This window comes from Hemiscyllium ocellatum, chromosome 20 (assembly GCF_020745735.1).
Source record: "Hemiscyllium ocellatum isolate sHemOce1 chromosome 20, sHemOce1.pat.X.cur, whole genome shotgun sequence".
NCBI lineage: Eukaryota > Metazoa > Chordata > Chondrichthyes > Orectolobiformes > Hemiscylliidae > Hemiscyllium > Hemiscyllium ocellatum.
In genome coordinates, this window is record NC_083420.1 from 33,273,715 (window position 1) to 33,288,666 (window position 14,952).

Consider the following 14,952-nt stretch of genomic DNA (forward strand, 5'->3'; position numbering starts at 1 on the left):
ATAATAGAATTCTCCTGGAATTCGAAATATTCTTCCCTCAGCGAAATCAACAAACCCGTTTATTTACCCTTTTGACATTTTTAGTACTTCAATGGTTGTGAAATGGTTTATCGAATAACAAACACCACCCCATTTCTAAGTATTGTCTGAAGAGGTTTGCAATATTATTGCATCGAAGGATTTTATTTGCAGTTAGCCACTGGATGACAACCTACTGACTCTCGAAGGAGTGGGATGTGCCACTTTGAACGCAATCGCAATTCACTGGTTAAATGAGGTTTATTAAATGTCAACAAAGGCTGCGGTCGAGACAACAGTGAATTAATAATGTCACTTACATTTTCCTGAAGCTGACCACACAACACAGACGCAATTTTGCTGGAGTAACTTCTTTTTTAAAGTCGGGAATGAGATTTCGATAGGTCCGAGGGCATATAAGGGTGATTTTTGTTGCGGTAAGCTATTTGTTCCATTTGTAAATTCATTTAGAAATAACGGACACTATCACTCGACACTGAAATTTGCCACCTCTAAGCGGCACGGAAGTGCATTCCAAAAGCTGAATCATTGTTACAAGACTTGCATTTCTGCAGCGTGATTCATATCCTCAGGACTTCTTGCAGCACATGTACTTTAGATGTTAGTCTCTATTTTAATGTAAGGAATACTTCATGTGAGAATCTGTGATTATACGGAGTAGATTTACAAAAAAGGGACGAGGAGTCAGAGAGATGTACAGCATTGAAACAGACCCTTCGGTCCAACCCGTCCCTGCCGGCCAGATATCTATTCCTGATGAAGGGCTTATGCCCGAAACGTCGAATTTCCTATTCTTTGGATGCTGCCTGACCTGCTGTGCTTTAACCAGCAACACATTTTCAGCAGGCTAGATATCTATCCCAACCCAATCTCGTCCCACCAGCCAGCACCCGGCCCATATCTCTCAAACCCTTCCCATTCATTGAGTAGTTAACCTTAAAATTAAATAAATGCTATTTATGGATCCTGGCGAATTCTTCACGTAAAAAAACTAAGTGAAAGTATTAAATTCTCCCCCGAAAAAGGGTCTTTTGTTGGTTGTGAGATGATCCAAAACTACATGCACACGCCAGGGCTCTTGTGCTCCAGTTATAGTGCAACTATCTCTGGACGAGAAGGTCGGGGTTCAAATGCCACCTGCTTCAAAGGTGTATTTCCACAAGAACACGTCGACACAGGTCCATTGGAAAATATTTACAGGACAACCACATGTCCCTGGACAAACATTTGAACCGTCCCGCCAATTACCCAGTGCGCACCGTGCTGCGCATGCGCAGTCCATTGTTTTGACTAAAAATGCCGTCGGTTTCGAAAGCTGCGACGAGCGCTTCTCCTCAGACGGAGAAACCGTCTCATTACACGTAAGTACCGATCCCGCCCGCAGCACTTTCACCGCCACCGCATGCAGCGCAAGCCAATACCTGCCCGATGCTAAAAAGATAACGGTAAAAAAGTGCACCAACCATCCTTACCACCCCCCCTCCCACCATTTAATTTAGCCCCGGAGCAGCGACCCTCCCCCGCACGGAGCGGAGCCCAGGCCCCGGGCCCATCAGGCCCAGATCCCCTGTCCGGCCCAACCGACAGCTGCTGATCTCGGGGATTTTCTTTTCCCCCCCTCAGGTATTTGAAGGAGTTCCGGACCGAGCAATGCCCACTTTTCCTGCAGCACAAGTGCGCCCAGCATAGGCCCTTCACCTGCTTCCACTGGCATTTCCTCAATCAGCGGCGGCGGAGGCCCATCAGGCGGCGGGACGGCACCTTCAACTACAGCCCGGACGTCTACTGCACCAAATACGACGAGACAACCGGAATCTGCCCGGACGGAGACGAGTGAGTCGAATGGGTGTTGCTTTTTGGCGGATGGTGTTTTCCGAGGATGGGGAGATGAATCCGAATTCGCTCCCTCGGTTGTTGTGTTCCTGTCGCCGCAGGCTGTGGGTGTTTGTTTTGGCGGGCAACGTTTGTAGTTGAGGATAACTCACTCCTGTCACAGCTATATATACAGTGGGCCGCGGACCACGGTATTTGAGCGGGAGACTCACTATATTGTATATTTGCTTTGAATGTTGGTTCGTGTGGAGACTGGAGTTCACAACGTCTTCCTTAAGTCCCCATGTTCTTGGGGTTGTATTTCAATGCACGATTCGTAATTTCTGGAAATGTAGTTACTTCGATGCGAAACCGTACGATATCTATAAATAACGAACCTAACATTGCTTAAAATTATTCATTACTTAATTCGCAGCGACCTTTGATATAGACTGAATAGAGGTAAGCTTGTAGTGGCAAACTTTCAAGGCTAGACGTTGAGATATGGGAGTTGTTTTGTTTCAACGTGACTAAATGTTTGGCAATATACGTATAGTTTTTGATCACAGATGAAACTTGAGATGTAGAACGTATATAGTTTTGGTTTCAGTATCTTTTTGTTTGCCTGGTATCAGGCTGATATTTTCAGAGTTACGTGTGTACACTTTTTAGTTTGTGGGAGGAATTCTTGTTTGTAAATGATTTGTAGTTGAGAATTTCTTGTTTTGTAGGACTTCTTTAAACTTTAGGCTTCTTAACATTTTCTGTTAAAATAGATATCAAAATTAACAGTTTGTCTATATATCATCACTTTTCAAAACAGTTAGTTCTATACCATGTGGTGAGAGATCGGAGAGCTCAGTCAGATTTTCTTTCCCTGAGCAACATTGACATAAAGGGATTGCAGTAGTTCTTTCCATGTGTAGTTCTCTTTATTGTATTTGGCTATGACAGCTATTTTCTTGTTTTTGCTGTAGTTTCTTTCCTTGTGCCTCTTTAATTCTCATGTTACATTTCCTGTGTGAAAGTGCAATATAAATGTGTATTGCATTTGGAGCTTTTGACATGTTTTGAATGTTGATGCTTGGGTTTAATGAAGACATCATATTTTAATTGTAATTATTTTTGCAATGGAGACTGCACCCTAGCTGTATAAATTAGAATTTGAAATGGTGTTTTTTTTTCTGAAGTTCAAAATTTCAACATTCATGGAGTCTGATAGATGTTTATCAAATATAAATTAGTAAACTGATGTAAACCTTCAAGAGTTTCTTTGGTGAGATGTCATGCATTCACGACTCACATAGTGCTTCAAAGCTTAGCTGGAGTAATCCTTTCTGGAAATATGTAGCAAGGAAACTTATATTGTGTTTTTCATAATCTCAGGATGTCCTAAATTGCTTCACATCCATTTCAAGAGTCATGGCTATTGAAATTGTGATTTATTTGTAAACTATTTGTGACAAGCACAAACTAAATTCCTTTTGAACATATTTGAAATGTTAGCAAGTTTTGAGATGATTGAACTTATTTAAAATGTTATTTGGATTCTTTGCGGTGACACGTTAGGTTATGCTGACAAAACCTTCTGTCAGACTAGACTACCTAAATAACTAATTTCAGATCAAACCTTTGAAAAGATCACTCTTTAAAAATTTTATAAATGTTAACTGGAATTGAGTTGAATGTTTGAAACAGGTCAGACATTTTATAATGGCTAGCATATGCCATTCTGTTTTGCTGTAAAATATCAGTCCAAAAAAAGCTTTACATTTAATCAGATTCAAGTTTTATTTATAGGCTTTCTGATAATTACTGTGGAATAGGGCCTCTGCTAATTTCTGTGGAAAAAGCTACTGGAAATTAATTTTTGCAGAGCATTATGTTTAAAGAAAGGATGGGACACTCAAAGTTCAGAATGTTTACCTTCACATATACCACCAACAAAATTTATATTTGTACAACAATTTTTAATGTATCAAAATGCCCAAAGGGGGTGTGGAAAGCAAAATTTGACACTGAGCTACATTTGATTTTTCAGGCAAATGGCAAAAAGCTTGGTCCAATAGGTAGATTTTTGACAATGCCTTAAGGAGGAAAAAGGTTCAAGAAGAATTTCTGGAGACTAGGCAGCTAAAGTTATAGCTTCCAAATGGCAGAACAGTTAAAATTGGGATTGCTTTAGTGACCAGAATTAGAAGAGGACAGGTATTGCAGGGTGGTGAGATTGGAGGAGATGGCAGTGATGGGAGACGGTAAGATCCTGGAATGAACACAAATAATGAATGAGAATTGTAAAATTAAAGAATTTCTAATTGGGAGCCAGTCAATGAATGAACAAGAATGATCTGAAGTTTGCAATGAGTGAACTGTGGGATGGCACATTGCTCAGATTTCATGTTAAAATGTCTTGACTTGCTTAAACTGAATCTTTTTATAGGCAACAAGTTATTTTAATTTATTAAAGGATTGTATCAAACTCTGTGGACATGTTCCACATGTGTTTTTATTCCAATTTAATTCCTTTTGGTTCATTATTTATGTAGTGACACGAGTGATTTTGATTTGATTTGGTCTATCTATGTTTGATAGCAAAAATTGATTTTATATTGAACTGCCACCTAAGTAATTTGTGCGACTGAATTTGTACTCTGGCCTACAGTATGTCATTGTGATGATTTATTAAGAAAGTTTTTAAAACAACTGTGAATAGTCTGCTTTAATTTATTCATGCAATATACCATCGAACAATAAATACATCTAACAAAATTGTTAGAATACAGAAGCAGGACATCAGCTGATTGTAGGCAAAAGTAAGGACCGCAGATGCTGAGATCAGAGTCAAGATTAGAATGGTGCTGGAGAAGCACAGCAGGTCAGGCAGCATCCGAGGAGCAGGAAAATCGACATTTCGGGCAGGAGCTCTTCATCAGGAATGAAGCCTCATTCCTGATGAAGGGTTCCTGCCTGACATATCAATTTTCCTGCTCCTTTGATGCTAACTGACCTGCTGTGCTTTTCCAGCACCATTCTAATCTTGACATCAGCTGATTGTGTCTATTCCAGTTTTCCAAAGGAATGCTTCAGTTCCTTCAACCAGGACTAATATTTTGTTGCACTACAAACTTACATTGTTTGCAAATTTTTGATTCTTTGAAAGTCCACCTTTCTCTGTGTAAAGAATGGGCTATCTCATGCTGTTGAACAGCAATTCATAGGCAGTTTTGGATCTCGGCGCCTTGGCGGGCACAAGCATGGCCACCAATTCAGGAGCAATTAAAATTAGGCTGTTCAGCCCAACTAGTGTCTGCTATACAGTCAAATAGTTTTATTCACATTTACTTGCCTTGTTCCCATGTTCCTTTTGCACACCTGTCCAAACGGAGTTTGCTATTTCATCATTAACCCTCAAAGTAATTCTATTGTCCTTCAACTTAGTCATAGAGATGTATTACACAGAAAAAGATCCTTTGGTCCAACTTGTCCATGCTAACCATTTATCCTAACCTAACCTAGTCCCATTTGCCAGCACCTCGCCTATATTCCTCTAATCAGACATACAAGCTAATCAGCGGATTAGATAGGAAAAAGACTTTCACTGTCTACCCTAGGATGATGACATCAGCGTGTACGAGGGGGCATAATTACAAATTGAGAGGTGAGAGATTTAAGACAGATGTCAGAGGCAGGTTCTTTACACAGAGAGTGGTAAGGGCATGGAATGCCCTACTTGCTAATGTCGTCAACTCAGCCACATTAGGGAGATTTAAACACTCCTTAGATAAGCACACGGATGATTTTGGGATAGTGTAAGGGGACGAGCTGAGAATAGTTCACAGGTCGGCACAACATCGATGGCCGAAGGGCCTGTTCTGTGTTGTGTTTTTCTATATTCGATATATTCTAAACCTTTCCTATTCATATACCATCCATATGCCTTTTAAATGCTGCAACTGTAGCAGCCTGCACACTTCCTCTGGCAGCTCATTCCATATACATGAAAATGTTGCCCCTTATGTCCCTTTTTAAATCTTTCCCCTCTCACTGTAACCTATGCCTCCTAGTTCTGGACTCCCCACCCCCCACCCGAGAAAAGACCTTCTCTCTTTATCCTATACACGCCCCTCATGATTTTATAAAGCTATATAAGGTCACTCCTCAGCCTCTGACACTCTATGGAAAACAACCCCAGCCTATTTAGCCTCTCCCTATATGTCAAATCCTCCAACCCTGGAAACATCCTTGTAAATCTTTTCTGAACCCTTTCAAGTTTCACAACATCCTTCCGATAGGATGGAGGCCAGAATTGCACGCAGTATTCCAAAAGTGGCCTAACCAATGTCCTGTGCAACCGCAACATGACCTCTCAACTCATATACTCCGTGCTCTGACCAGTAAAGGAAAGCATACCAAACGCCACCTTCACTATTCTATCTACCTACGACTCCACTTTCAAGGAACTATGAACTTGCACTCCAAGGTCTCTTTGTTGAGCAACAGTCCCTAGGACCTTACCATTTAAGTGTATAATTCCTGTTCTGATTTGCTTTTCCAAAATGCAGCACCTTGTATTTATCTAAATTAAATTCCATCTGCCACTCCTCAGCCCATCTGATTTAGATCCTGTTCTGAAATTTCTCCTACCCTGTACTCTAAATCTCTTGCCTTGAACTTTACAAGATGATTGTTTCAAGTTGTCCTCCTTAAATTTAAATTGAAATAATTTACTTTTAAAAAGCGAGATGGTAGTTTCCTGATTATCAAGGAGTGTAGTGGACAGAGGGATCTTGGAGTTCAGGTTCACAGTTCTCTAAAAGTGGAGTCACAGGTAGATAGGGCTGTGAAGTAGGCTTTTGGCACACTGGCCTTCATCATTCAGGGCATTGAGTATAGAATTTGGGAAGTTATGTTGCAATTATACAGGATGTTGATGAGGCCGATCGTGTTCGGTTTTGGTCACTTTGTTAGAGAAAGGTTGTTATTAAACTGGAAAGAGTGTAGAAGACATTTCTGAGGATGTTTCCTGAACCCACTGGTCTGAGTTACAGGGAGAGGTTGGACAAGATAGAACTATTTTTTTCTTTAGAATATAGGAGACTTCGGGGAACCTTATATAAAGGTGTATAAGATCATGAGAGGGTGAATGCACTTTGTGATTCTCCAACCCTGGAGAAAATACTGACTAGAGAGCATCAGTTTAAGCCTAGAGGGAAAAGAATAAAAGAGAACCTGAGGGACAACTTTATTTTTACAGAGGATGTTACGCATATGGAATGAACTGCCAGTGGAAGTAGTTTATGCAGGTACATTAACAACATTTAAAAGGCATTTGGACAAATACTTGGATTGAACAGGATTAAAAGGATATGGGCCAAGTGCAGGGAAATGGGGTTAGAGTGGACAGACATTTTGGTTGGCATGGACCAGCTTGTGCCAAAGGGCCTGTCTCTTTGCTGTATGACACTGTCACCTCAGTTTGGAGAAATGTCCATGTGGTCTTTGATTGTGATGGAAAAGAAATTCAAATAGAAACTCGGTTGGTTGTCAGGTGGCAGTTTTACCACTTTTTTACAGTATGTCACAGAAGAAAACAACAGCTGCTGCTGAGAACTTGCAGGAGAGAAATTGGAACTTTGGCATAGCGGTATGTCACAAGGATCAGTTTTGGGCCCACTGCTTTTCGTTATTTACATAAATTATTTGGATATGAATATAGGAGGTATGATCTTGAACCATTACAGTGCAGAAAGAGGCCATTTGGCCTATCAGGTCAGCACCAACCCTCTGAAGAGCACCCCACCCAGTTCTCAGGCCCCTTGCCTATTCACCTAATTCTGCATTTGCCTGGCTAATCCACCTGCCTGTCCACCCTTGGACACTATGGATAATTTACCATGGCCAATCCACCAAATCTGCAGAACTTTGGACAGTGGGGCGAAACTGGAGTGCCCGGTGGCAACCTATGCAGACATGAGGAGAAGGTGCAAACGCCACGCGGACGGTACTCCAAAGCCGGGATCAAACCCCGGTCCCTGCAACAGTGCTAACCACTGTCCACCCTTTTGCAGATGACACCAAAATTGCTGGTGGAGTGGACAAGCAGGTTATAAGTACAGTGGGACCTGATCTAAGTTAATGCACTGAGAAGCGGCTAGTGAAGTTTTTAATGTCCATGAATATGAGGTGGTAAAACATCAGGCCAGAACTTATACAGTTAATTGTAGGGTCCTGGGAGTGTTATCAAACAGAGACCTTGGGGTATTGGTACGTAATGTGGCGTTAGGCATGCTTGCCATCATTGGTCGATGCATTTAGTACAGGAGTTGGAGTGTTACGTTGCTGCTGTACAGCACATTGGTTGGACTGTTTTCAGAGTACTGCGTTCAATTTTGGTCTCCCTGCTATGGTGAATAATTTGATATTTATGTACATGACGTGGGTGTAAAAAGTGAAGTTTAAGCAGAAATCCTTTCTATTGAATTTGTGAAACAAAATGGGAAAATTTTCATGAACCTTTACTTCCTAAGATGCTGACATGAGAAGATTGGAATGGTTGTAGATTTTGATACACGCAGTGACACAAAAACAATGGTCCAACAGTTGACATCATAGTCATTGTAATAAATTTCAAGACGATTGATTATCTTTCAGTATGTTTTCAAAGTGCTTGTGTTCTTGATGTTGGCTGTCTTGCTTTGGCACAGAGTTCATTCTAACTGATCTGGATGCTGTTCTGATGAACACCTTCCAGTGGCAATAGTGAAGAAGTGTCCCTGTCAACCTCCTCTAATTTTAATGGGACATCTCGGGTGATGACTGCATTTGTGTAGTGTTTTGCAGAACCTTGGGCTGTTCCAGAGCATTCCGCAAAACACAAAAGTCGAGTATTTTAAATGGAGTCGCTTTGTCATTTACAAAATATATGTAAATTGGCTACTACAAGATCCCACTGAGAGCAAATAGCAGTGTGATGATGATTGAAAGATGAGTATTGGCCAGGGTCCTGAGATTCAGATGGAGGACATGTTGTCATGGGAATGAGCACCCAGGGCCATATCTAACCGCTCAAAATATAACCTCTCAAATACACGACTCTCCCTCGATATTGCAAACAAAGCGCCAATTTAGATGCACTTGGATCTCGGGAATGCAATATTAAATACGTGGGCGCAGGGAAATTTTGTTCCTGAAATCCCCAAAATGCCTGGCAAAATTCATTCATGGGGAGACCATTGGATAAAAATATGTAAAACTGACAGCCAATGAGGTACTGCTCCAATGGCAAGCTGGTTCTTTGTCGCATTTGCTACTCCGGTTTAATGTTAAGATTAATAAGAGTCAAGGGGACGTCAAGGAAGAGTCTTAGTGGATGACCAAAGCAGTACATGCTTGAGATGAGACCTATATGGCTGAGCAACTTTGTTGATTAACTACCACATTACCATAAAACGGAGTTGCTTTCCCAAGGATAAAAAAAAACTAAACTTTGTGAAGTGATTAACTGTGACTAACACCATTATAACATTTAATTGCTCAACCTGTCAATCTTGACCATGTTTGCTAAACTATTTTGACGAATCCCTTTCCTAATTTAGTTCTGTCTTTATTTAAGGTGCACTTTTAGATTTTGTTCATCCACGCGTCCAATTAATTCCCATACTCTGCACCCATCATACTACTGTCTCTGTACCCTGTCAGGCCTTGAGTTTCTTCTTCTCTAATATCTTTTGCCTCTTTGCCTTCTCCAGATAACACTTGGAGCCCTTCTTCACTTCTCAACAGCTCCTCAATGACCTTATCTGCAGATAAGGGTTCACTTTTTACCATTAACATCCAAGTCCACCTTTTCATTATGCAAGTCCAATTATTCTTTGTTTCCAGGCTGCTTCTGGAGTTTAAGTCTTAGATGGCATGTTGCTCCTTCTCCTTCTTTCCCTTACTTATTTGTTAAGTTTTTGAATATGTTTGTCTGGCTCGGTGTTCACTCACTACCTGTTCTTTTTGAAGGATCTTGCTGAAGTTTTTCTTAAACTGTAATTGCATCAGTTTTTGGTAATCTGCATTTGTGCCTTTTTTGCCAAGTTTATAACCATTGGGAATTGATATTTTAACTCAGCAAGTAAATGTCCGTTTCATATTCTTTCACAGGACATGGGTGTCATAGGCTAGGTCAACATTTATTGCCCATCCTAAAATGCCTTTAAGAAGGTGATTGTGAGCTGCCTTCAAGAATATTACACTCTATTATGAATAGGTGTATCCACAGTGTTGTTAGGAAGGAAGTTGCAGGTTTTGTTGAAGTGGGAGGGGACTGGTCGGTGGTGATGTTCCCATACATCTGATGCCTTGTACTTCAAGGTGGTTAAGATTGCCAGTTTCAAAGACATTGCAGTGTATCTTGCTGATGGGACACACTTATCATTATATTAGTGTTGTAACTGTACTTTATATTGGTGCGATTAGTCTTTCATACAACTGTTGGAAAGCTATCAGGACCCTTTAGCTTTTGCAGTATTCAGCATCTTCAACCATTAGTTGGTGTGACATGGAATTAATTGAATTGTTTGAAGATTGGTGTCTGTGGTGCTTGGACCTCTGGAATGAGGTTGAAATGAGTCGTCTACTTGGTCCGTTAGGCTGAAGTGAAGTAAATGCTTCATCCTTGCCTTTTGCATTGATATTTTGGGATCCCACATCTTTCAGGGCAGGATGTTTGTGGAAACTCTTCCTCCAATTAATTGTTCAATTGCCTACCATCGAAGTTTGGCTTGCAAATAGTCCTGTATTGTAACTTCACTGGGTTGATACTTAATTTTAGTTATTCTTGGTGCTGCTCCTGGCACATGCTTCACACTTTTTTTCTTTTGAATCAGAGATAATATCCCTGCTTGATGGTAATGATAGACTGGAGGATATGCCAAGTCATTTGTATTTGAATGCCTACATTTTCTGGTGATTCCCAGGCCCTCATGGGTATTCAGTTCTGAGTTGTTAGCTTGATTTGAAATCTGGCCCATTAGTACTGAACAGTACTATGAAGAGTATGCTGAATGTGAAGACATGACTTCATCTTCACATATGTTGCATGGTCATCACATCTATCAAATATGCTGCATGATTGTCACTTCTGTTGATAGTGTCTCAGATGCAGCTGGAACTTGTAGATTGATGAAGCTGAGGTCAACATGTTTTTCCTTCTTGGTTCCTCATCACCTGTAGCAGACCCAATCTTGCAACATACTGTCTTGTACTTGGCCAGCTGAGGCAGTAATGAGGCCTGGTGATTGACACTTAATACATTCTGCACCCTTGCCCATCAGCACTTCTTTCCAGTGTTCAACATAAAGGAATACTGATTCATCAATCCATTTGGGTTGCAGTAGATAATCAGCAGGAAGTTTGCTTGCTTACATTTGACCTTGTGCTAAGCAATGTCTTGGGGTCCAGAGATTCTGTTGAGGAATCCCACAGAAATTCCCTCTGAATGCCATTGTCACCACCTTGGGAGAGTCAGAGCTGTGAGGAGAGATTCTTGAGTATAATTGGTTTGTTGGACAGCTCTCAACTTTGGCACAAAGCCACCAGATGGATGTTCGATGTTGCCTTGACAGGGTGTACTGTTTTTGATGTCTTTTCTCTGTTCAGATTTGACACAAACTTTGCTCTGAAATGGCCATTCAAGCACAGTCAAGAATCAATGTATTAATGTAAATTTGGAGTCATCTGATGTTTTTATTCAATCGTTTAGTGGGTCACTAGTATTGGAACTAGTTTTTAATTAGAGACTGATAGTCCAGTGATATTCATATGGCGACGCTGTCATTCCGTAATAGATTCTTCAGGCCCTGAGGTCATGAGATTCACCTACGTATAAGGGTTGGCCAATTATTCTGATGCATTTAGTGCATTTATACCAAAGTATTTAACGAATTGAGAAATTTTAGCCAATAGTTTTAGGTGCTCCGTTCATCTTGGAGTGTGAGTTCAAGAATTTATTTTACATGAAGTTGTAACATATTGATTGGAAAAGTATTTGAATTATGGCTGTGATGTTTAGTTTATTGCACAGCAAAAATTGTGGATTTGAAGCAATGATGTGCAGTGTTGAAGATGTTTGCTGGTTAGTTGCACAGCAATGCAGAGGAGTTATTAAATAGTTCCAGGCCATTTTGCCCAGTGAGTTGACTTGTTGTCAATGTGAGCAATTGTTCATCATTTCAGCCCTTTAATATTGACACTTTTTGCTTCAACTGTTAATCATGAAAGTCAATTCCATTGCCTCACTTCTGCCCACTGTTCTAAAGCATTTTATTTTTAATTCTGTATCACTTGTTCTTGACTCTCCACCTACTTGAAGGAATCTGCCTTCAAACATCTCTTCATAATTTTGAAGTGCAGAAGGAAATATAATGTTAGTTGGTGTTTCGAGTCAACATAAACTTGCATGTATACGAATTGTGAAAGTTTAGTTCGGATACCATAAGTAACAGAAGGGCAGTTGTCTTGATGTCTGTTGTTAGGAAAATGTTGGAGTCTGTTATAAATAGTGCAATAGCAGAGCATTTAGATCAAGCAGAGTCAACATTGAGAATGTGTATCGGGTATGAGCAGGCAGAGAAAGAGTTAAGTTCTGAGGTTTGTGAAACGAGATTCAGCTGAGTATGACTCAGATCAGATAAGAACTTGCAGTTAACAGTGTGGTGCTGGAGGCAAGGGTAAAGGGTTAACTAGATGGAAGAGCATTCATTATGTAGAGCCATTTAGCAATGTTGGAAACATTCAGTATGTAAGGTCAGTTTAACAAGGTGAAAAGTATTAATTATGTGAATCCTGTTAAGGTTAAGACCATTCATTGTCTAACACGACATGGCTTAATATTTGCTATTAATACTTGTTGATTGTAACAGTCACCCAATTAATGTTGTCTTATCTGGACACTTCTCCCTGTAAAATGACTATATAGTTCATTGGGAAACTCCTGTTCCAGAGAAGACCGTGAACTCCGGTCTCTGTGCACATGGGTGATCATTCTCTCTCCCTCCCAGGCCTGGAATAAAGATGAAGGAAATAAAACTATAGTGTATCTGAGCATTTTGCTCAGAGACAAATTTAATAGAAATCTTTGAGGTGGTAACAAGCAGGATAGATAACTGCGGAACTGTGAATGTAATATATTTAATTTTCTAGAGAGACTGATAATGTGCAACATGTTAGGATACTTAATAGGATAAGAGCCCATGATGTTGGAGGTAGTTCATTAGTGCTGACACAGGCTTGGGTAAGTATTCGAAAACTGAGAGTTGGGATTAAAGGGGCATTTTCAAAATGGCAGCCTGTATTTAGTGGAGTGCCACAGGGTTCAGTACTGGTGCCACAAATATTTACAAAATGTTAACGGCTTGGATGAAGAAAGTGAGGTACTGTGCCAAGTTTGCAGATGATACAAGGATAGATAGGAAGGCAAGTGGTCAGGGTGAGCAAGAGTCAGCAGAGAAATATAAACATGATCAGTGTGAGCAAAATCTTGGCAGGTACAATATAATGTTAGAAAATGTGAGGTTATGCACTTAGGCAGGGAAAATCAAGAAGGTGAATTTATTTAGATGAAAAAACTGCAAAAAGCTACACAGTGATTTGGAAATCCTTGTGCATGTATCATAAAAAAAGCTCGCATTCATCTTGAGATGGTCATGGGAAGGCAAGCATAATGTTGGACTTCAAAGGGAATGGAGTTTAAAAGTAGGAAGGTTCTGCTAAAACTGTATCAGGTACTTTTCACATCATAGCTGGAATACTGTAAATTGCTTTGTGCTCTTCATCTAAGGAAAGATGTATTGGATGCAGTTCAGAGAGCATTCATTTGGCTGATTCAGTTGTGGAGGGATTGTCTTGAGGAGAGGTTAAGTAGGTTGAGATTGTAGTCTTGAGAATTTAGAATGAGAGGTGACGTCATTGAAACATGGAAAATTCATAGGGTACTTAGCAAGGTACTTGATCATTTTGCTAAATGTAGGTTTTCGAGGAGAAAAATATCACATTGAAAGGATATTTCTACTTCGAAATCGAGCAATATACTAACAATATGTTCAAAAGTCGTTCCACGCAGGTTTGGCCACAGCAGACCATGTCACTTATAAAGTCTCTTTCAAAGCCGATGGAAACATCATCATCTCATCCTTTAATCACAAAAGGGACATGCTTCTCGCTCTTGCTCTCTCTTTCTCTCTCGCTCTCTCTCTTCCCCCACCCCACCCCCCCAAAAAAAAACATCTGCAGTGTTAGCTGCTTTATTTCAGCAAAATGGAACTTAAGCAGTGGATGCCAACACTACAACATAGACTTATTGGAACATTCATAATTTTTTAAATTATTTTGTTTGTACTTTTGGTATCTGTAAATGTTACTTTAACTCATTATTCATCGGGATCCTTCAGTTATTGTTTGCTGTAAACTAACTTGTCATGTTTGAACAAAACCTTAAGTGGTAGTTTACTATAATTTCGAATCATTATAACTTTTCAAATTTGGGGATAAACAAGCTATGTTGATTCAGTTTGCCGACAACTTTGTGGACACATTTGAAGTTTGTGACACTGACATCCAGCTTTACCTGACTACCATGTTGAATTAATTTATATTTGTCACATGTACTCACGTGAGTCCAGTGAAAAGTTTACAAGTCCTCACTAATGGTGCCATCTTCGGTGCAAACGTACCTAGGCACAGAATCTTGGTGTAGTGCACAATCCTTTATCCGAAATGCTCAGGACGACTAAGTTTTCGGAATTCAAAATTCTTTGGATTTCTGAATAAGTGACAATTTGGTGAAATTTTTAAAAATCGTACCAGAAGACCACACTCACTAAATAAAACAGGGCCTTGAAACAGAATAGGGGCTTGCCACTGTCGGGCCACCACCCACACTCAGATCAAGTGGGTATTGACTTGGGTTAACTAGTTGCATGCCTAACAAACTTGTTAATGAGAAAAAATCTTCACAAAAACCTTCGGATTTGGAGCTTTTCAGGATTTCGGATAAATGATTGTCCATCTGTACAAAGATTAAAAATAAACAGTTTGCCAAGTTAAATATTAGAGCCG

The 14,952-nt window shown here is 40.1% G+C and overlaps 1 protein-coding gene across 1 annotated transcript in view; it reads left to right on the forward strand.

Moving 5' to 3' along the window:
* Positions 1-1,332: 1,332 nt before the first annotated feature.
* Positions 1,333-14,952, forward strand: part of unkl (unk like zinc finger) — a 117,260-nt gene continuing 103,640 nt past the window's right edge. The window contains exons 1-2 of the mRNA XM_060840262.1: positions 1,333-1,400; positions 1,663-1,872. Of these exons, the coding sequence (XP_060696245.1) occupies positions 1,336-1,400; positions 1,663-1,872 (275 nt within the window). The 5' untranslated portion in view covers positions 1,333-1,335. The remainder of the gene's footprint in view (positions 1,401-1,662; positions 1,873-14,952) is intronic.